Source organism: Hesperophylax consimilis, chromosome 9 (assembly GCF_061612785.1).
Source record: "Hesperophylax consimilis isolate HC1 chromosome 9, BYU_Hcon_1.0, whole genome shotgun sequence".
NCBI lineage: Eukaryota > Metazoa > Arthropoda > Insecta > Trichoptera > Limnephilidae > Hesperophylax > Hesperophylax consimilis.
In genome coordinates this window covers 20,645,804-20,668,030 of record NC_142844.1, presented here as the reverse complement: position 1 = coordinate 20,668,030, position 22,227 = coordinate 20,645,804, and the positions used below count along the sequence as shown (strand labels likewise).

General features: G+C 34.2%; 1 protein-coding gene across 1 annotated transcript in view; it reads left to right on the top strand.

Moving 5' to 3' along the window:
- cact (NF-kappa-B inhibitor cactus) overlaps positions 1 to 21,814 on the top strand; it is a 50,265-nt gene extending 28,451 nt beyond the window's left edge. Inside the window, exons 4-6 of the mRNA XM_089635762.1 lie at positions 18,657 to 18,745; positions 19,630 to 19,881; positions 20,899 to 21,814. Coding sequence (XP_089491888.1) covers positions 18,657 to 18,745; positions 19,630 to 19,881; positions 20,899 to 20,964 — 407 coding nt within the window. The 3' untranslated portion in view covers positions 20,965 to 21,814. The remainder of the gene's footprint in view (positions 1 to 18,656; positions 18,746 to 19,629; positions 19,882 to 20,898) is intronic.
- The last annotated feature ends 413 nt before the right edge of the window (positions 21,815 to 22,227 follow it).

Here is a 22,227-nt window from a genome sequence, read left to right as displayed (position 1 = left end):
ATTTCCCTGACATGTTTTTCCTGGCAATGGTTTTTTAAATCACAGATTATGTTATAATATGCGATGATCAATTTACGAGCAAATAATTTGAAAATATATGTGATATAATAAATAAATATATATACATATAATAGCTTTGAAAATAATAATTTCTTTAAATAATATTCATTCAATGATTAATCAAGAAATATTGTATAAAAATCCTGTTGGTATAAAAGTAAGTTTTCGAACATAATGTTTAATTCCTACATGAGTTAGTAATCTATTACCTAAACCGCACGCTATAGTATTACTACATTTCAATTTACAAGGTTTCGTCAGTCACACATCACGTGGCCCTAATCTATTTAAAAAAAGAAACGCTTATTAAATTTCAAATAATTTGTTTGAATGTGTTATAAACAAGGGTAGCCACAAATTTTCAACTTCTTTTTTCCTATATTAAATAAAGGAAGCTATATATTTCTCCGCGTTCTCTTTACCTACATCGTAAACGACCACATATGCTCACCCTCACTATTTTGCATCCCAACGAGGCTTCTCTATATTAATTATACCATCGTTCGATTGTATTAACCTAGAAAATTTGAAAAGTAATTGGCGCATTTACTATATAACGTCAGTGTAAATAATTGTATGCTATAATATATCCAAGGCACCTCTTATTATTTGTTTTATTCTTATAACGAGACAGCTTTTTTAGTTCGCGAGTCACAAACGGGTGAGCTCGAATCCAGTCAAATCTTCAGCATCATGACATCATCAGTAGCTTACCGATACTTCAATAACTGCCACATTCTAAAGATCTGCAATCAGCTGCGAAAATAACTTCGTGACTACGGCAAAACTTCCGAAGAGAAGATTTATAAGATTACTCTTGACAAACCCGATATATTCAAATGCTTACAACACTACTTTCCTTTGAAACAATCATAACCACATTTCCTCAATACTTTCACAACGCTTGATACCAGTTACGTTTTCGGTATAACATCTAAATAAATGCTTTTTATTCAAATACGTACAACACTACTTTCCTTTGAAACAATCACAACCACATTTCCTCAAGTTTCACAATACTTGATGCCAGTTACGTTTTCCGTATAACATCTAAATAAATACTTTTTGTTCTGTTTTCGTGTTGATCTGATCTCGTACTCATTTCGCAATCGACCGTTAAACACTCAATAACACATTTACCTTGAAACTGATACCATTTTTTTTCGCTTCCATGTATGAACATTTCTTCTGGTCTGCATCACCATCACCTCAATGACGTCGTATCCCGTTTCTCTGTGTCATAACAAATGGTCGATGAAAGGTTAGACCATGTCACTGTCAGGGTCTGCGGTTTCTCGGAACCGGCAACTGGATTATGTCTCTTTTATGTTATAAATCTCACGCGGACCTTAAAAAATAATCGGGAAAACCGTGAAAGTTTTAACGGTCAAACGAATATGTGGATTCTTACAGACTTGTATGAATGCGTGTATTGTATTAATTATGCGACTTGAGGGTGTGAATTGTTTACACTAATTATGAGAGATGACGTTTTGTGGAAAAGCGGGTATTCATATTTTGTTATCGATTTGTTGATCTCGAAGGTTCAGAATAGAGAGGTATTGTAAAGACGTAGGAACTGAAGTGATTATGAGTAATACTTAATCACTGCTATTAGTAAACAACAATTAATCCTAGCTCAATACTTCGATTCAGGATGTTCTCAGAGATCAAGATTTTATGTACATCTGATTCACTCGGTTTCGCTGCAGTCAAGCAAATTGTTTCCAAGAAAATAAAGGAATTAATTGACCATATTCATTATTCTGTGTAAGTAGTACGAGAATGTATCTTGATTCACACCTTTTGATGTTTGCAGTGTAGGTTTAACAGATAAGTGTTTAATGTGCGTTAGCAGTTATTTCACTAAAGTTGATAATTATAATATATTTATTAGATACTAAAAAATACAATTACAGCATAATGCATTTATAACTGGGAAGGTTTTCCGTTTTAGGACAATAAATTGATATCATTGTAGGACTTACTTTTTACATGACATTAAATTCATAAAATTAAATTAATATCGTCATTCTACACCGGTTTATACTTTCGTATATATAGATGTAAAAATCGCAACGACATAGGTACGTAATCATTGTGATTATTATGTTGTTATGCACAGTGACATTTTGTCGCACTGGGAAGTGGTGTAAGTTGCACAAACGCATAGTAAAAAGCTCTATTCTAACTCCATATATTCCAACAACGCTACTAAATAGGCACCTTTCATCTTCGGGGTTGTTTTTATTGTTGGCGACCATCCTGTTAAACTTCTCTATTTTCAGCCAATCGGAATAGCCCCTCCACACCTAGAATCACCCATTCATTAGAAACTAAACAATTAAAATATAATGTTGGGATAGTATTTTCTTCGATTTCTAATCCAATTGTATAATTTTTACCGTTTCTCAAAAAGCCAAAGTCTTGTTTAATTAACCACGACGTATTATAACCATGTAGTGTTTTAAACGGTTACGACGACGCTGGGAATTTCCTGACTTTGGCAGTTTCTCTCTGCCAATACACAAATAGAAATTTTACTTTGCACAATCAATAAAGATACGTGATTCTACTTATATAAACCACACATCACCAAACTTTGCGATTCAATTAATATTATTTTAATTAATATGTTAGTGTGTTTGGTTTATAACTCTCGATTGTAATGAATAATATATGAATTAAAATTATTAAAAGCCTACGTGTGAATTACATTTTAGTTTCATTGAGAATTTGGTGAACACAATATAGAATTACAAAATGTCTTCACAGATTTTTGCGTGGAGGATACAATGTACACTTCTTTGTAATTTATTAAATCCGAATATATGATTCCTTCAATAATATAAGTGTATAGAGTCGTGTGTAAAATAATTATTAATTGATATTATGATACGAGTCTGTCAGCAAACAACTTGACACTTTATTTTCTGTACTTATCTGCGTAATATCGCTATTATATTGCGACTGTCTATAATAATGTTTACGCTGTTTAGAAAACGCTGAACTTGTCCTGGAAAATCCCAAAATACCGTAATTGTGAGTGTTATCACTTGATTAAAAAAGCCTGTCTTGATAATTATTGTGTTCACAATAATTTCTGACGTATGCCTTGGAAGGTCTCATGACGGTTATGTAAAATCTAAACTAATATTTTTCAAAATGATGCCACGTATTTCATGCTTATTTTAACTTTTGTTCAAATTGCAAAGTAGATTTACCTGCGTGTTTTAATCATAAGGTTGGATTTCTTCGCATTCTAATAAATAAATGTTGTTTTATTCTTTGTTTTTAACGAGACCGCAAATAATTTCCCCATCATAATTCTCCTTTATTCATTATTGCACATTTTTGGGTATTTTGTTCGTTCGAGGGAACTGTCAATTTCTGAGAAACGATACAACATTATTTATTTATCCTCAAATATGTGGGATAAAACGGTTTTATAATTATCATTTTACGTGGCCATTCATTTTAATGTTTCAGTTAAACTCCACTAATGCCTGGCATGGCAACTTTTTCTCACGTCCGCGTTTTTGCTCGTTTTTATCAGCTTAATAATCTATTCTGTTATGTCAAAATAAATTCAGTAATCTGTATTAACTGCTGGATGAAAATGACTTATTCCCAATTGCTCAATTCTTGCCATGCTATTTTAATACCCACGCTGTCCAAGAAAATGAACGCATCAAATTTACTATTTTTCGTTTTTGTTTGTCACCTATAAAGCGATATACCGATCTGCTATCGCTTCGAAAATAATAAATTCTTTACTGTTGGGGATTTCCTATTTGATTCATTATCGCTAGGATTTTAGAATTGCGTACGCATTTGACGGATGATCTGATTCAGTGTTGCTATACTGATTAAAGGATCAAAGTACAGTTATTATTATGCATACTCTTTGCTATTACCTACTATATTAGCTAAGGATTACGTGTCCTGACGCGTATCCAATTCCATGCAATATGGACGTTAGAAAGAAAGATCACGCTATTCATACATTTAGTGAAATTTCATGTAATTATTACATTGAATTATTTTTTACTATGATTATTGAGATAAATAATATGTCTAAGATTGTTGACATTTTTCACAGTGGCCTCGAAGGATGCAGGGGGGCATTTAAATACTATTCATTGCCCATTATAATATGTAATAATAATATTGGACAATTTGTATAGCGCCGCTTTTTTGAGATATCACCTCGCTTTACAGTTGATGCATGTATTACAAAAAATATAAATATTACAAAAATAAAGTGAAGTTAAGTTAAGTAAAATGAAGGACAGGAACAGGTGACTCTGCATCAAGAATCCTAGGTGGTAAAGAAACTGGACCAGTTGCTGCAGCGAGAGATTCCACCAACAGTGCCAGCACGAGGTTCGTCATCCGTCCAGGTATGTGTCTGCTGCTAATAAAGCGCTGACACAATATCTCACATAGATACCAGACCTTGGCATCACCGCCGTGACGTTCGACGAAGATAGAAGATGGAGACTCTGCAGCAAGAATCCTAGGTGGTGAAGAAACTGGACCAGATGCTGCAGCGAGAGAGTCCTTTGTGTTTCTTATGAATATGCAGGTACTTTATGTTACATGTGTATTGTAAATGCACGCACAGAGCATTGTCTACTTTTATTGATTACTGGCTGAAGTACCAGGCGTTACCCTGGCTTTACGCATATTGAAGAGTCTTCATTTAGGAGGATTAGGGGTATTTTTTCGAAATCAGTAAGGTTGACAGTAATTTTCCTCTTTGATCGTCAAGTCTGCAAAATTTCATCAAGAAAGATCAACATTTTACTTTAAGGGATGGAAAAAGGCGATGGGGTGCTTTAATGAACTCTAGTATAGACAGTGACATTCCTCTTCTTTTGAAGGTCAAGTATGCAAAATTTCATCATTCAATAAAGCTGTAGCTTAGTAAAAAAATCAAACCCACAGACGGAATGTCTTGTCTTATTTTCCTATACTCCCCTAAGCCTAAGGCCACCTGTACATTTGAAATAAAGTATTATTTTGAATAAGCGCGGTATCCACGAACGCACTGTTTTTTTGCCATACGACGTGCAAATGAAAGTATTGTACTGATCGATGCATTGCTAACTGCGCCATATCGCCCGGGAAAACCAGCCCTCCAATTAGTCACACTGCTTATTATTTATTTTCCTGATGATAACATGTTTTCCTACATACCCTGTGGCCGCGCGGGTTTTTTGTATCCATGCACACTGATGGGTACGTTCAATTAAAAATTATCTCTTGTCAACATTAAATTTGAAAAGCGTTTTTAATAGTAATAATGTTATGATATTCAAACATTGTTTCTCTAAAATTTGCATTTACCGTAGGACGGGGTTACTTTACGCCATTATAGAACGCCATCTGTTAGTCAATGAATAAAGAATATCAACATTAAATCTCTGTTAGCTTATAGCGAATTGACCATATAGGCTTAAATTGGTTTGTGTGTGATTTGAGAGAAATAGCTCGTTTTGAAGTGAGTTGTCAGGTTGTGTTGTAAAAAGTTGTACCCTATAATCCTTTCGGATCTGACCAATTGCAACATCTTGCAACCTAAAAAATATAACAATGCATGTTTTTATTAAAAATCATATTTTATTTCTTGAATTTTTGTATAATGGTTTAATATTTATTCTGTTGATTTAAACTACGCAGTTCGCACAAAACTAATTAAAATTCCCCAACGAAGTAGGTGAAGTAAAGGAACACCACTTTACGCCACTTTTATTATCATTATTTTTAAATTATTTTACTGAAGTCTAAAAAATATTTTAATGATGCAGGTTTATTTCTGTATTATTATTATTTTTTTATATATAAAACATTACAAACAAAAAGTTCAAAACGACAGAAAAAAGTGTAATTTAACCCAGTCGTACGATAATAGAATTTATGTCAACCGGTAAAATGATTGAAACACGTCAATATTTACTTCCCGTGATATGGTTGAAGGCGTTTCTGAGCAAAGTACCTACCTGCCTTGTGTTTAGTTTATGAACCGCAAAACCATAAATAAGCGAAATTCTATCGACGGCACCCAATTGAAAAAGACCACGATACGTAGTTAACCTGATTGGTGCGCTATCTATTTAATTATTTTGGTATGGCTGTAAAGAGCAAATTTGTTTAATTACAGGTACCTACTTGAGGATCTTTTAACACTACAATCACGCGATCGTGCACGCAATTATTTCAGATTGTCAGTACCTACTTGTATGTAGTGGTCGGTTTTTATATTCCCAACTGCGGAAAAGTAACCTTATCTTGCTGCAGTTGTGGATTCAGGTTTTCTCTATTTACCACTAGAATGCCTTGCAATACAAAATACATGTTCCTTTCGATATGGACCAATCGGGAAAAAAATCAGTTTTATTATAGCTAACACCATAATATCGAACCATTTTGGCAAATCTGAAGCAGGCATTTATTGCGAATTCGATTCTAAGGACATCCGTTCGCAATATCTGGTTTTGGAAGTAAATATTTTTATAATGATGTCACCATATAAGCCGGTCCGACTACTACAGGTGGGTTATCCGGACGCTCGGTTTCACCTTGCTTTTTCGGGCCTCCGAAAACGATCTGCCACCTTCGTTCCTCTCCAATTGGACGAATTATTAATACTCGGGTATCAATGAACTTGTTACACAGAATATTTGTTGCTCGTGGAAATTCCCCCAAAACGAGTCATTATATCAATTAATTTTGATGACCTGGTGACTGAAAACTATAATGCGTACGCATCTCTTCTTCTTGGAAAAGTTATTATCTTCTCAAAAACAAGATTGGCCTACTCCGCACCGGAAGCATCCCAGAGTCAATAACTGGCTGTTAATTGCACTTCAGTTACTCTACTGCACTTACTATATTGCACTAGACACTATAATAAATACTAGGTATTAAGAGACCGCATTCCCAATTTCTATCGATTTATAACAAGTTTCTCGTTAATTCTGTTCCAAAAAAAGAAGTTATTCGTTAACATAATACCTACACATTTGTTATGACGAAACGCTAATTATATAAAATTCCCTTGATAAAAAAATGGCCAAGTACGCTCCGAATCTTTTTTAAAACACGTTTTGTTCTGTTATTTAATATGTTATAGGCATGAAAATATCTCAGTAAATCTTTAAATGCAATTAAAGCATTTGTCAAGAGATTTTTGCTCTATTTCAGACGATTCGTGTTTTATTAAATATTTTCACCATTTTCGCTTAGTCGTTTTTTTAATATTAGCGCTCTAACCTCTAACATCCGTATTTACATATATCTCCCTTTCAAACCATCTTTGAACGCTTACTACGGGGCCTTAAGAGACCAGATAAGTAACTGACTCAATTTTATAAGTGGTTTTGAGCCTATTTGTAGTTAAATATGTAGATGGCCGCTGACGTGTTTCTTACGCCTATATTTTTTTTAATAAATCAGTAGGTATTGGATAGATAGGGCGAAGGTGATTAGGCTGATCGGCCAGCGATGACATGTGAAAGATTTTTTCTTTAAATTTGAAAATATTAAAAAATAAATAACAGTTTAATCCAAATAAGATTAGGAATCCTTATCCTGTACTGTAATTTACTCCACTTGAAAACTGTTTATGTTTCTTTACTAACATACAAAACAAATGTATTATATTCTTCATTAGTATAAAAATACATTTATTTTTTTTTACATAGCCAATGACCATATTATTATTTATTCCATAATTTCTCAACACTTCTCTGCATCTCCTCACTCTTCGTCACGCAGTGTTCGACAAGCTTTCTTCCTTCTTGTTTTAATTATTACTTATGCTATTCCAGACAAAATGAATGTATTGTCTTGAAATTATGTAATAAAAATAAATTAAAAATCACAATATAATATTTAATGTAAAAAAACCACTGAAAAACGGTTTTGCGGACAAAGTATATTTATAATTAAAAGTTGGGAGAGGGAATAATCTGACAAATTATTATTAATAATTAAAACTTAAAGATAACATGGAAATTTCTGTGAAATGTATTGATAGTGACCGCGGGCGCCATTTGTCACTATCACTAATATCATATTAATTAGCAATCTAAAATCAAAGGCTATTATTTATAGCTACTACTACATATCACACGTCTGCACATTTTATTTTTTAAATAATTGAAACGTGAATTCCTAATGGAAATTAATTTGTTCCCATGGTTTATATTTACAAGTGCAGTCATTATCAATAATTTATTGTGTTATTAGGCAATTATACATCACTGACCAGCAAATAGGTACCATTCTGAAGAATTACTCATAATCATAACCAATGATGTTTATCTCATGCGCTGATTGCGGGATCATCATTCGAATTTCTCTTGAAGAGGTTAAAAATATTGATAAATTTAGGAAGTGATGTCCATTCTCGCTATCAAATCAATATTGATTAATCTAAAAATTGACCCTAATTAAACTAATAATTGTTTTTAAGCAAGACTTGAATCTTGTTATTTTCAAGGCGATTATTCGATTCACTTCGCAGTGAAGACTATCTATCTATCCGATTAAACAGTCATAATAAATGCATATTAATTCAAACCAATGATATCATTATGTAGAATATTTTTAGTAGATGTCAAGATCAACATCATCTACTAATAATGATTATGTATTTTTTTGTACTCAGTAATTTACAAATTTCTCTTTGTTTTTTAGCCTCTTCCGTTTTTCTTTGTATCTTTTATAATTGCTTAGTTACGACTTCGTTTAAAACCAGTGTTGTTATCAGACCAGTCGTGTAAATTGACATATTATGTTATTAATTAAAACCAGAATTGACAGACGTATAATCTAACCAGTGGCCGGCGCGGCCAGGCCGGCGTGGTCTAGTGGTATACGCTTTTGACTACAGATCCGAAGGTCGCGGGTTCGAACCCGGCGTGCGCAAATAAATTTTATTTGATTATGATTAATTTGTGTTATTTCACAATTAATTAATTTAAAATAATATATAGTATATTTGCGTCACGTTCCAGAGTGGAAGATACTCTCAGTATCGCCCTGGTGTAAGACCACCATTCAGAATTGAAACGTTGCTTGAAATGGCTTTAGCCGTGTTTGGTGACCAGATCTGAATAGCCAGGTACTTCCCCACCTTCCTCTTCCCCATCTCCCTCCCCTCCCCAATACCCTCAGCCTCACAACATACCCCAATTGGGGATGCCATAGTCTCACTGGCTCCAGACGGGAGCAGTTGGGACTCTTGTGTGGTATTACTGTAAAAAAAAAAAAAAAAAAAAGTGTGCCACGGATGTCGAAGGCGCCCGTCGCACGTCAGGATAATAATTGTTTATTTTTATTTATTTACACATATACGGCACAACACGTGCCATTAACATAATTGACATACTTATAATAGTACAACAACATGAAGAATAACAGTATAAATGTTAGTAAAATTTAAGAAAATAGGTAAAAAGTAAGGTAATAAGTAGTGTATAAAAACTATAATGTATAAAAGTAAATTGTAAAGTGAATAGTTTAAAATATAAAGTATTAAAGTACAAACCATAATTTATTAGGAAAAAGTAAAAATAAAAATAAAAATTTAAAGATTGAAATAAAACAATAAAATGTACCAATAAGATACCTATCTCAAGGTACCGACAATGATTTAAATATAAAAAGTAATAAATCCTGGATTATGTTAACCGATATGATAAATTTTACAAGTAGATACTTATGATTTCAAGTGCATTAATAGTTTTAGAAGTACTGGTAGGCATATTATGTTTACATGATGTATTTACGTGGTACTAGCAAACAAATTTAGTTTAACGCATCTTTTGTATGAAGACAGATTACCGTAATTTTGTATGAAGACAGTTTACAATAATACAAATGTTATGAATAAGTGGAATGATGAGGTGTCAACATTGTCCTCAGCTTCTATTGCCCCATAACGCCCGCCCACTCCCAAAGGAGGATGGGGGCATCACCCACTTTAAGATTAGGGCGTCGATAAATTTAAGTCGTAATTAAAAATCAGGTAGCTACTGATGGGTCAATCACTTATCGAATCAACAAATTCTAGTGTTTTAATTAATCAGGTTATCAATCTTGAGATGTGAGCTGTGAGAATGATGGAAATATTATTGCAAGTGCCATTGTATTTATACCGGGCGAGCCCGTATGCACAAAACTAATTAGTTCTGCTGATAAGTCCCAATTTGATAACATTATCTTATTGGATAACTTGTATTTTATAAACTTGCAATTTAATTATATTGTAAACAGTAGCGGTTAACAAATCGCTTTGTTCCAGAGGGCCAAGATTGAAAAAATGAAAATAATTGTGACAGAAAAACACACTTGTTGCCTTCTAGTAGGAAAAAGTCACCAATCGTAACTAAATTCAACATGTAGGTATTTACACCATCGACCAACTAAAGTCTGATTCCAATGATTTACACAATAATGTGCCTATTCATAAAATAATAATATACATCAACAACAAGAACCCTTATCTGTAGGTTTTTCCCGATTAATTATTTCAAAGTGTACTGATATGATTTGTGGCGATACTATCGTTAAAGCATGCCTTAGAGACCTTCGTAATTTACAAAAACCTCGGAAAATACCTTTATTTCCAAATCAATGCCATTGGCTTGTTAGTTCGTTATCATGGGGAAATCCGCCAATTGTTCCCCGAGTACCTACTTAATATATTTTATTTATATTATTCATAGACATATGAATATTAGTAGACCTGCCCTAAGTGATTAAAAGCGTATTATCCCCACTCCCCACACCGGTTCCATTGGAGCCGGCTGTGCTCGCGTATGGCCTCAAGTGAAATTTGAAAACGTGACGTCATCATTCTTGTGCGAACTATGGTCGAGGCATCATCGGTTCATTTTACGAAATAACACGGCAAAATGTTGACTTATACTATGAAAACTTGTAAAAATAGATGTGAAAAAGAGAATAAACCCAATTGTCGTATTACATTCCATATAAAAGCATTATTTTACTTTATTTTAAGCATATTCACATCGTATAATATGAATCAGTTGTTACTATCACATCGAGAAACGTCTGGACGCGAAACACAAAGCTGGTTGGTTGCTGGGAAGTAAATTATGAACATTTATAAAAGTGTCTTAACTAAATACTTAAACGAAATATTCGACTCTGAAAAGAGAACCGAATTTTTTTGCCGAATTTGGACTTCGCAAATTTGTTCATAACGTGGCGAGTAATTTGCGCTCCCATGTAAAAATGTCTATTCATTCAAAAGCAGATTTTACTTTTAAGAAGTAAATGGTGATATTATAATGCGAGATGCCTATTTACTGTCAGATTGATTTATTGACGAATCACAGTCAGCTTCACTCCCTTCGTTCTTCAACAGTTGATTTTACCCCTCGCCATTATCTTCTCGTCTATTAATTCCTATGTCTGTGATATTATTACATTTCAAGTATTAAAATCAAATATGTCTTATATGTGTTTTAAATGTGGTGACATTAATTTATGTGCTTAGTTTGTTTGCTAGTTGGTATGCGGTATGCAAACAGTTTTATAGAAGGCAATCAAAAATCATTATTATATTCAAAAATCTAATTCCCTTTAATGTGTATTAAATTATATTATACTTGAAGTTTGAATCAAACACTCGATACACAACGAATTAATATATTATTATTCACCATAATTATTATTTCTACTTAATCCCCCACGAATTCACTAATGGCGGTTTTGCGAGGAAATTGATAAGAACTCATAATTAATCATGAAAATGCTTTTTGCATTTTAATAATACGTATTTCTATTTGGTATTATTTGACACAAACACAAGAATCTCGGAAAATTTCTTTCGGCTTCCTTTGAACTTAGTTCTTTGGAATCGACTTTCAAATTGGAAATTGTATAAATACGGAATGAAGGAACTTCAAAAGTTTTTTTAAGGTAATATCGATACATTTTTTATGCCGAAACGTTTATTATATGAAATTCCCTCAAAAAAATAGCAAAGTAAACTCCGAAAAAATTAAAAAAAACACCTTTTTTTCGGTTATTTAATATGTTATAGGCATGAAAAAAATCACAGTGTATCTCAAAATGAAATTAAAACACCTGTGGAGAGATTTTTGCTCTATTTCAAATGAGTCGTATTTTATTAAATATTTTCGCTCAATTATTATCGTTTTTTTAATATTAGCGCGCTCCCTCTAACATTCGTATTTACATATCTCCCTTTCAAACCATCTTTGAACGCTTACTACGGGGCCTTAAGCTAACTTTATACTTGACGTCCGTACTTTGAAACAACCAAATATTATAGATATTAATTACAATAATATAATTACGTTATTAATAGATATATCGATGTTTCCTCGATTTCTCAAAGTTCCAAATGATTTTTCCCTTTCTCTTGCGGTTGTCAATGTGATCTTTTCCTAGAAAACTGATTTGTCTAACCATTTTACCTCCGCTTCGATCATTAATTTGTATTTCCCAGTTTTCTCGTACTTACCTACCCAATATTCCTTCAACAATAAATGTGCTGTTTTTTCCCCTAATGAGCATTTATGAAAATGAATCTCGGAATACATTGCCTGATCAAAGCCAATTCTTTCCCTGCTTGGTTTCATGGACCGGTGAACCTTTAAGTTTTGATCTTTCTTCTCTACCATTTGGTATTTCTTTGGGCTATTATTTGTCTGCCCATTTAGAATGCAACAAGAAGAGGGCGGCTAAATATATTCCCACTGACTTCCCAGCGTTATATTTGGATCTCGAGTAATCGCTTTGTCGGTTGAATGTACCAACTACCAATACTCTTGCAAAACAAATACCAACTTAAAAATATCTACGCTGTTTCATCCATTAATAATGCAACTAAGTACATAATTAATTATAATATTCTGATTAACGTTCTTTATGATCAAAGCTTATTTTATCATTGGTATTTCCAATATTTTTTCCCATCTAAGCAACGAAGATAATATTTTACTCTCTAGTCAGATAAGAGTCAGTGAAAATCGCTTTATAATGTGACATATCATTTTTCTCTGATGAAATTTTGTATATCGATTTATTACTAGGGTAAATTTTTCCTCTTCGAATATAGTATACGACTTTTATTTAGTTTGGCTTTTGAGCTTTGTTTTGCTTAAGGCGATGCACTACGTCGTGTAATATTTTAAATTGAGCCGCTATCAATAACAACCCTTACGTAGATGGCGATAAGGTTTAAATTCCCGCTTAACACCATCCGCCTGTTTTGATTTATGCAAAAAAAAAACATGGCCAAAAAGTGCCTTTTATTTTATTTTGTGGATGTTCAGGCATAAATGTTTAATTTTTTTCCGATCATTTTTTAAATAACTTAATTTGCCACATTATACAATAAAATCATAACCAAAAATGGGTTCGTAAGTAGGAGATTTTGAACTTTAAAGCAGTTTTCATAGGCCTTGTACATTATTTTTTCTGAGCTTATAAAAAAACTTATCTAAAAAATACTCGATTATTTCAAAGGCCAAGATGTATTCTACTCGCAGTATTTAATTAAAGCATCTGAAACATTTCTAGGCGACCAAATTTTGAAACCAAAAACACATGATTTTGCATTACTACGTATGGCATCGCCTTAAAGAGGCCTTACAGTGCCCATGTCCATCTACAGGACAGATGGTAAAAAATCTCAAGAAGGAGGTAGATGAAGATAAATTACTCCGACTGTCTTATGATATACCTTTGCCGCGTGCGTGGTACTAATTTTTTCACTATTTCGACCTTAGGCGCCGCTTAATTGATCCACCACGATTTTAAGTAAGAGTATAAAAAACAGACATCTTTACAAAAATCATCATAAAACTTTTTGTTTGACTCTTGTATTGTATTCGTCCTGTTAACCTTTCCAAAACTATCCCCCATTGGCACGTAGAATTTTCCGCTACATTTGTCCGGCGGCGCGCTTGAGATTTTCCTCCCCCCGCCCCCTTCCTCAGCCAGTGGTCTCCCCCCCCTCCTGCCTCCCCCTCGCCCGCGGCGTTATATTATTATTTGGGAAAACCCCACCGCCCAGTCGCGGCCGCCTCGCTGCGCATTCCGCTTCAACACGGACACCGCAAATAGACTTGCTGCCAGGGTTTGCAATACATATTATGTTCTCATATTATTACAGTGTTCGCATATCACTTCCGCTCTGCCGGGTCTGCGTACACTTACACCCGAGCGCAAGAGCCTTGGACTAAACGTAGGTATACTTATTTCAACTTCAGACCTCTTTACTATCGCTCGGAACGTAGAACACGCTTGTCCTAATGTACTATTATAGTCCTATAATAGATGAGAGATCCGTTGTAACCTCTCTCCTGTTACGTGCGTCTATTACGAGCACGCATGAGCGGTCAAAACGGTGCTTTCAGCGGTTTTAGCCCTTAAATTGTTTAATTGATTATTAAAAACTTTTTGTTTTACATTTGACGCGTGAAAAACGACCTGAGAAGGTGGAGATCACAATTTATGATGGATGATAAAACAAACCATCAATCAGATAGGATTAGTGCACATATTTACGTCAGCTGAAGTGCGTCAACAGTCAATACAGTCAACATGTAAGACTTTAAAAAAAGTATCACTAAAATGATTACTGCATTATCCTTACAAACATATTTTTTCGACGATGCCCCAAAATAGACATTTTAAAATATGGGACAACCCTGTTTTGTTCTTGGGGGCCCGCAGTCTCTGAGCAACGTCTGCTCAAATTTTTCAATGTCCAACGCTTCTTACACCCAATACAGTACCTAGAATCATTTTCAACAGATTCTTGCTTGTGTGGTGGTTTACTGTATCGCAGGATTACCGCGGGGTAAAGGGGGACTGCTGGCGGGTGTTCCAAACTATTTAGAACCAAGTTTAATTCATGCGTTCTTTAGAGTGATTTGATTGTAGACAGATTCTGTTTTCTAAGGATGCGTATAAACAGGACAAAATCTCCGCGAGCCGAGTCACGATTTACGGAAAGAGAACAAAGCAACCGCTACGGGATTTGGTGCCCTTTACGGTTACTTCGTTCATTTCCTATAATTCGCGGATCGGCTCTCAGAAATTTTGTCCTGTTTATACGTAGTACTTTTTTGTCCAAGTTTTTTGTGTGGCTGTATCGTTATGGTCATGATCGCATTGAGCAAGCCACTCTTAACCTAACCCAACATCGTTTCGCTTCACTATTGGATCCCTTAAATGTCTTATGGTGGGTTAGGTTAAGACGAGCGCATGAACGATGCGATCGCAAGCATTTCGATGTAAATGTTTTGTTTTAGTTTGTATTTTGCGTCTGTATAACAGTCCAGTAACAGAAAACAGTTTTGAAAGAAACTGCATTTGATTGACTGGTGATCTTTTGGTCGAAAGGTTACGCTGTCGGCTTTCGCTCTCTGACCTCAGCCGGACCCTATCAGAGCACGATAAGGCCTCTAATGATCGTCATTACTCGTTACGTAGCTATTAGTGTTGAAGCAATCACAGTCATTCATCTCTACATTTCCTAGACTCCAAGGTCGTATTGTAAATATCAAATGGTTTGTATGCAATGATCTTTAGATCTGATGATAAACAACCGATGTGTCTTTAATCCCTTATTTTTTTGTTTATTTTGCAGTATATTCTATCATTATTTTGTACGCACGCTTATCAATAATAAAGAACATGTATCATGACGAACTCTGGGGATACACAGCAATAAAGTAATCACTTTGAACCTTGAGATTTAAATTCATTTATGCATAAAGACGTATCGCTCCGTCGTAACCTCTCCCTCTTTCTCAAAAACAACGCATGTAACTGAATGAGAAGTTACAACAGAGCCCTCAGTGGCAAGACCAATATCTCCGAGAAATTCCTGACTTTTATTCGCCTTTGTTGAAAAAGCGTTCTGACCGGGATTCCGCAGAGTAAAAAGGAGAGATTCTCTATTATTCTATGGTTGCTATACAATTAATCCAATTAGAATCGGATTATTTATGAGGTATATACACAACTGTCAGATTCCATACTAAAGCAGTGAGGATGTTTTCATCTCGCATCTAGCCAGATTTAGCAAATTGTGCCCATTTGCCATATACATTTGAACCCGGCACAAAGAATCGCACGTATTCTAAAATTACTTTGTCTTTATAATGTATGGATTGTTTTGCTCCGTGGTCTATTCCGGACGGCTGTTTGTTTTTTCATCTAAAAATACGGCTCCGTCAGCGTGATGCTGTGCGCTCTGTGCCGGCAGCCGCGAGCCGTGTGGTGGTGTGATGTGTTTTGTGGTGCGAGCTATCTGCTGGTGTGACGCGCCGTGGGAAACCCTGGCAGTCGGTAGTCGCGTTGCCAAGCGCCGCCCCCGTCCAGGAATAGTGCAGGGAATGCCGAGGAATCCGCGCTCCGAAATAGCCTGCTCCCGATCCGGACTCCTGACTCACGGGCGCGTGATGCTCCGGGGTGGGGGTGGCGGAGGGGCAGCCAAGGGGGCCTCGGACCCAACTTTGACGCCTTTTGTGGACTTCCTGGACGCTCCTGGCACTCGGTTAATTAGCTCTCTCCTTCCTGTGACTATGGTCTATATTCATTTTATTAGTAATTGTTATATTTTATGCTCCTGGCGTTATTTTTTCTCTCAATGCTTTTTATCTGAAGATGCTTTCTCATTCAACTTCTTACTCCTGTGGGATGTTCTTGGCAACCAATTCATTTTGTCAATATTTTTCCCCTTTTCTATTCCTGGTTATCCTCATTTTATCCAGGTAGTTCTGTCTCTAGCGATAAATCAACTTTACCGAGTCTTCCATTGAGAACCCAGGCTGTCTCTCAATGGTGTCAGAAACGAGATGGTCATTTCATACGTCAGCTAATTTCCATTCGAGTTTCCACCTGTCTTCTGGAGTAAGAGTATCTCACCTTCTTTCTCGAAGTGTTTTCGGGACCAAGAGGTGTACGACGGAATTGAAGAGTATCTGTATATATTTCTATAGCTCAGCAGACCGCTTCGCCTCATCTGCTGGGTAGAATGTTTACCCTTTCGTATTATAAACTTTCATTTACCAGACTGAAATAGTAGGTACTTGGACATTAACTACTTATATAAATACAATCTATTGACATTACTTCAAGTTTATTTTCATCTTCGAACCCATGTACCCACTGACGGCACTGACTTCTTCGTAAATGCACCACTGTAGAATAATGGCAATGTGTTTTTTTTCCACCAGTTGTGATTGATACACCTACATAATTATTTTTATGATACATGAAATTCGGTGTAATGAAGTGTTATTTATTTAAAACACTAATTAAAACCACAATATAATTCATAATATACCAAAACAGCCGCAGGCACCGGGAAATGTACGAAATTAAAACTGACTGTATTACTTACGAAACGTTGGCTAAAGGAGGTAACACGGCATAATACCTCAAAAATAAATCACTATAATACTTTGACCATGAAAATCTCAAATCATATCTGACTATTACGTTTATAGTGTTTCGCAAACCGGTTCTCAAATTGACTTCCATTATGGAATATTTTAAACGGTAATAATTATTTGAAAATGCCTTATGGCCGCCATACCTTGCCGCCGTTGACATGATAAATGGCTCGAATACATCCAACTTCCCGTGTAATATTCTTATTTGAGATGTCGGCGATTTTATTTCTCACTGAATATGTGTTTTAAAATAGTACCTACTTATTTTATAGTAAAATTCATTTTTCAAGGATTCTCGGCTAGCTTCATAGTAGGCGTAGAAAATGTAATAAGTATGGAGCTATCTGTGTAATATACATTTAAACTTTGTATTCCTCGATAATATTAACCTTTTCACTGGGTAGGTACTAATCCGTTCATTCATGTTACGCCCTCGGGCATTTTTTAACATTCATTTCAAATTGACCATGGCGTGTTCTCGTTTTAAAGGGGTAAAAAAAACATATAAAATTTAACGAAATTCCTGGTAAAAATGTGTATGATTTTGAATGGCCGTTGAGTTCTATATAGTGATGAGTAGATGGGTTCCTCCGCTAACCATCTGCCCAAATCGACCCGAATCCCTGAATCATTATTTCGGAATCACCCATGACTATTATTACCTCGAAACATGCTTTCCTTCAGAGAAGATCGACATTCTGTAAACACTAATGGATTTCCTGTAAATCATATCATCTTACTTGGCTTTAGCCAGTCATTATTTATTATTGATTTTTCCAAGCAATTAAAAATAAGACGGGGAAAATTTTATAACGATACGTGTGGACCATAAATTTCATTTAAAGAAGTTTTTTTTATCAATATTTTTATTTATTAATTTTCGGGAAATCGATTGTTTATATTTCACCAGTTTGTACATGTGTAGTATAGGTATAAAAATGTGTAGTTTAGGTATAGGTAAAAAGTTGCTCATGACATTTTCAGAAAAAACACTATTTTATGGAATTTTATATTTATTCGTTTCGCAATTAAAAAGGCCACTTTGTATTTTTTTTGTTTTGAAATGTGCAACTTTTCAACTGTGTATTAAATATGTCTGTTTGTCTGTTGTTTCAGGAGAAACCTGTGTTCACCTGGCGGCCATGGGGGGTCACATTGATGTCTTGAGGCATCTCGTTTGGTTTGGAGCAAATATAAATGCCACAGTAAGTAGTCATTTACATTTTCAAATTTCGATTAGTTTCTATATTTTGAAATATTTTTATTAATACATAATTAAAAACTTAAATCTCTTTTTTATGATTCTGTAATTCCTTATGATTATAAAACACAATGATTACAACAGTTTATCATTACAATAATTTTATTACCATATTTGTAACTTTACATACCTACAACTCTTGAATATTCACATTCAAATTTGATGGTTCACAAAAATATGGATTAATCCAACTATAAATAAACTTTATCTACTTAGTGCATGTTATTGTTTTTAGATATGTAGTTATCTTGGTTATTAAGTAAAGCTTTTTGAGTAGAATCTCACTAATCCTGATAGTGCCGGATTATCGAAATTCCCAGAATAAGGGAATATTTTGAAAACTGTACAACATAAAAATGAAAATACAACCAGTATTTGTGCTTATATTTTAGGATAATATGATGTGTAACCTACAAATCAGTCGAGTTTAAGGATTATAGCAAAACGGTAACCGGGCAACTCAGGACAGTGGCAATTCAACACACATTTGAAAAGTGATATAAAGTCATGAAAAGTGATGAAAAAATTAGGTTAGGTTAGGTTTATCACCTTTAATGGCTGGATTAAATTCCACTATCATTTGAATTTATCTTTATATATATTTGTCACTGAAATAATTTACTAATGGTCAGTCAAGTTTAAGTGTATTCCCAAAACACAATGTTTTTCAATTGTATACCTAAATAATCCCTTATTGACGATAATTTTCTCACACTTAAACCTTGACTTGATAGTAGTGGATAACTGAGATACCATTGTAATTTGAACAAAAAGAATTCAATATTGTTTACAATTCGAATTGGCTAATGAATTTATTTTGTCCTCCAGGAGAACAAGAGCGGCTGCACGGCGCTTCACCTGGCCCTGTCCAGCGGCAACGTGGCCCTGCTGAGGTACCTGGTATCGGAGTGCCCGCTTGTGATGCTGAGCGCGCGCACCTACGCCGGCCACACGGCTCTCCAGCTCGGCCGCGAACAGCTGCTGGCCGCCGGATACACCGCCGGACCGCAGGATGATGATGAACAACTGGACTATTATGATGACAGCGAGGAGGACAGCGATGATGAAGATTTTGATCAGGTTAATACTACTTGTTTTTTCTACAATATTGGGTAGAACAGGAACAAAATACAACATAATATACGAAAAGTAAAGAAAAATTAAATTTAAAAAAACACCTCACCTAAACTAACATAACCTATTGTATATATTGTGTTTTGTTTTGTCACTGTTCTGTTTTATCGGCTTACCACAATTTTGTATCCAAATTAGGATAAACTTTCTATTGCTTACCAAAGTATTAGTCCTTAGGTGCTGGACCTCGAAAGTGCCAGGTTAATGAGATTTTTCTGTGGATGTATTCATCCTCATGAAAAACTGAAAACAAATTCTGGTCATACTGAATTATTGCAGTGCTACAAAAAACCCTTCCAATTGCTTTAAATTTACATAATAATTTTTATCTTTTACCAAGTTTTTATTACAAAACCAGTTATTCCTAACATTAGTTTAATGTAGTTAATTAGGTGTCATTTTAAATACATTCATAATTGCATAGTTTTTTTCATATTAAATACATAACGGAATTTGGATTCAGCTGAACTAGTAGTAGTAGAGTTTCTCTATTAGATTAGTCTAGTGCTCAATTGGGTTTGTCATGTTATGTTATTGCGCTATCTGCATGCCAAGGGTTCTAAAATTATACCAACCATTTAACATTTTTGCTAAATCATGTTAAAAATATATTAAATATCACTTATGAGGCTGACAAAAGTTATTGCAATAAATGCAGATATTTCAGAAATAAATATAATCCTGGGTCATAATGTCACCCATTACTTTTATCTGGACACTTATTATTATAAGTTTTATTTTTATTTAACCTCTAAAGAATGACGTGTATAATATATACAATTTGCATATACCAATTATCACGATTGGTTGCTAGAACTTGTACTAAAAATAATGCTAATACCCAAATTAATGTTTTGAGGTCTTCATTCTGCACTCCAAAATTGTCATTTTTTTCAGCATTTTTGGACATTGTTAAAGGAAATTGAAACAGATCTTTAATGTTATATTTTGTCTTCTTTGCAGATCCAGTACGGAAGCTCGAATTTCTTCAACAGTAATCTTCGAAGTGGAGAGATCAACGTTGCATGAGTGTGATATCTCAAAGTGCCTTTAACCGAGTACCTTCTGCACCGGGTTGACGGAAGAATTAATAAATGCCGGATTCAAAGCGATCCCGCCAAACGAGGAACGGCCATGAGTGATGAATATTACCGCAGTTACTTCACTCTGAATTCCTCTCCGACAATAATTTATTTTATACTAAAATGTTTATCATTTAGAACAAAATTACTAACTAATCTATGCAATCAGCCGTCGAGATCGTTGAGTGCGTATACCTTTCAATCATGTCATTTGGAGTATCATCAATGAGTTTATAACCCTACTTATTTTATGTTACTTACAAGAATTGATAATTATTTGTGTGTGTGTAAATTCAGAATTTCATTCTAATTTTGTTAGGGAATTTTGCTTAAATGTTCAATGTTGTAATTGCGTGTTATTAAAATTCAGAAAAACAATTTTAATTAGCATCACATTTAATATTGTTATATTTTAATCCCTTTGGCAGAATCTAGCTAAACTGTGAGCAACTTTACTGTAACTTTCATTTGGCATGTGAAGATGTCACTTGATATACATGTATATAAGTTATCACTTATGACTGGAATAAGTATTGAGGTTACCCTTATATTTATTATTTTTAAGAACGTAACTATGTTGAAACCCCTTCGTCGGTATCCATAGTAATTGTACTCCTTCCTTGTATTAGATTAAGTTTAAAGATGACTGTATAAAATAGTATTACAAATAATAATATTGATTATCAGAAACAAACCTTATTCCAAAAGCACTTCTCACCTGATTGAGAAATAAACTTGTGTATGTAAATATGTATGTAGTTTAAGGGATTGAATAAACTTTCTGTTATTCATGTAAACGCTGTTTTTTTACTCATAATATGTGAATGTGTTTTAAAAATATTATTACATAATAATATGTACCCTAGCAGCTAAGTTTGTAAACTATTTCATTTGTTAGTTTCTCTTTTGCCTGCAGAGATAAAAGTATGTCAAGCCCGTACTGAGCTTGTAATGAGCAGCTTAAACGTTGGAATAATATATATATTTTAAACTGAGTGATATTTTTAATGAATTGATTGATTGCTCGCAAAACACATTGGTATGAATGTTTTTCTTTTAGACACAACAAATATCTTAATAATTAGATTAATCAATTAATAGTTTAATTAATTAAACAAGTGAATATGTTAAATACAATGGTTTTTTGTATATGTGAATACAAAAAAAGTGATAATTGTCAATATTTCCTATGTCAAATGATCAAGTGACA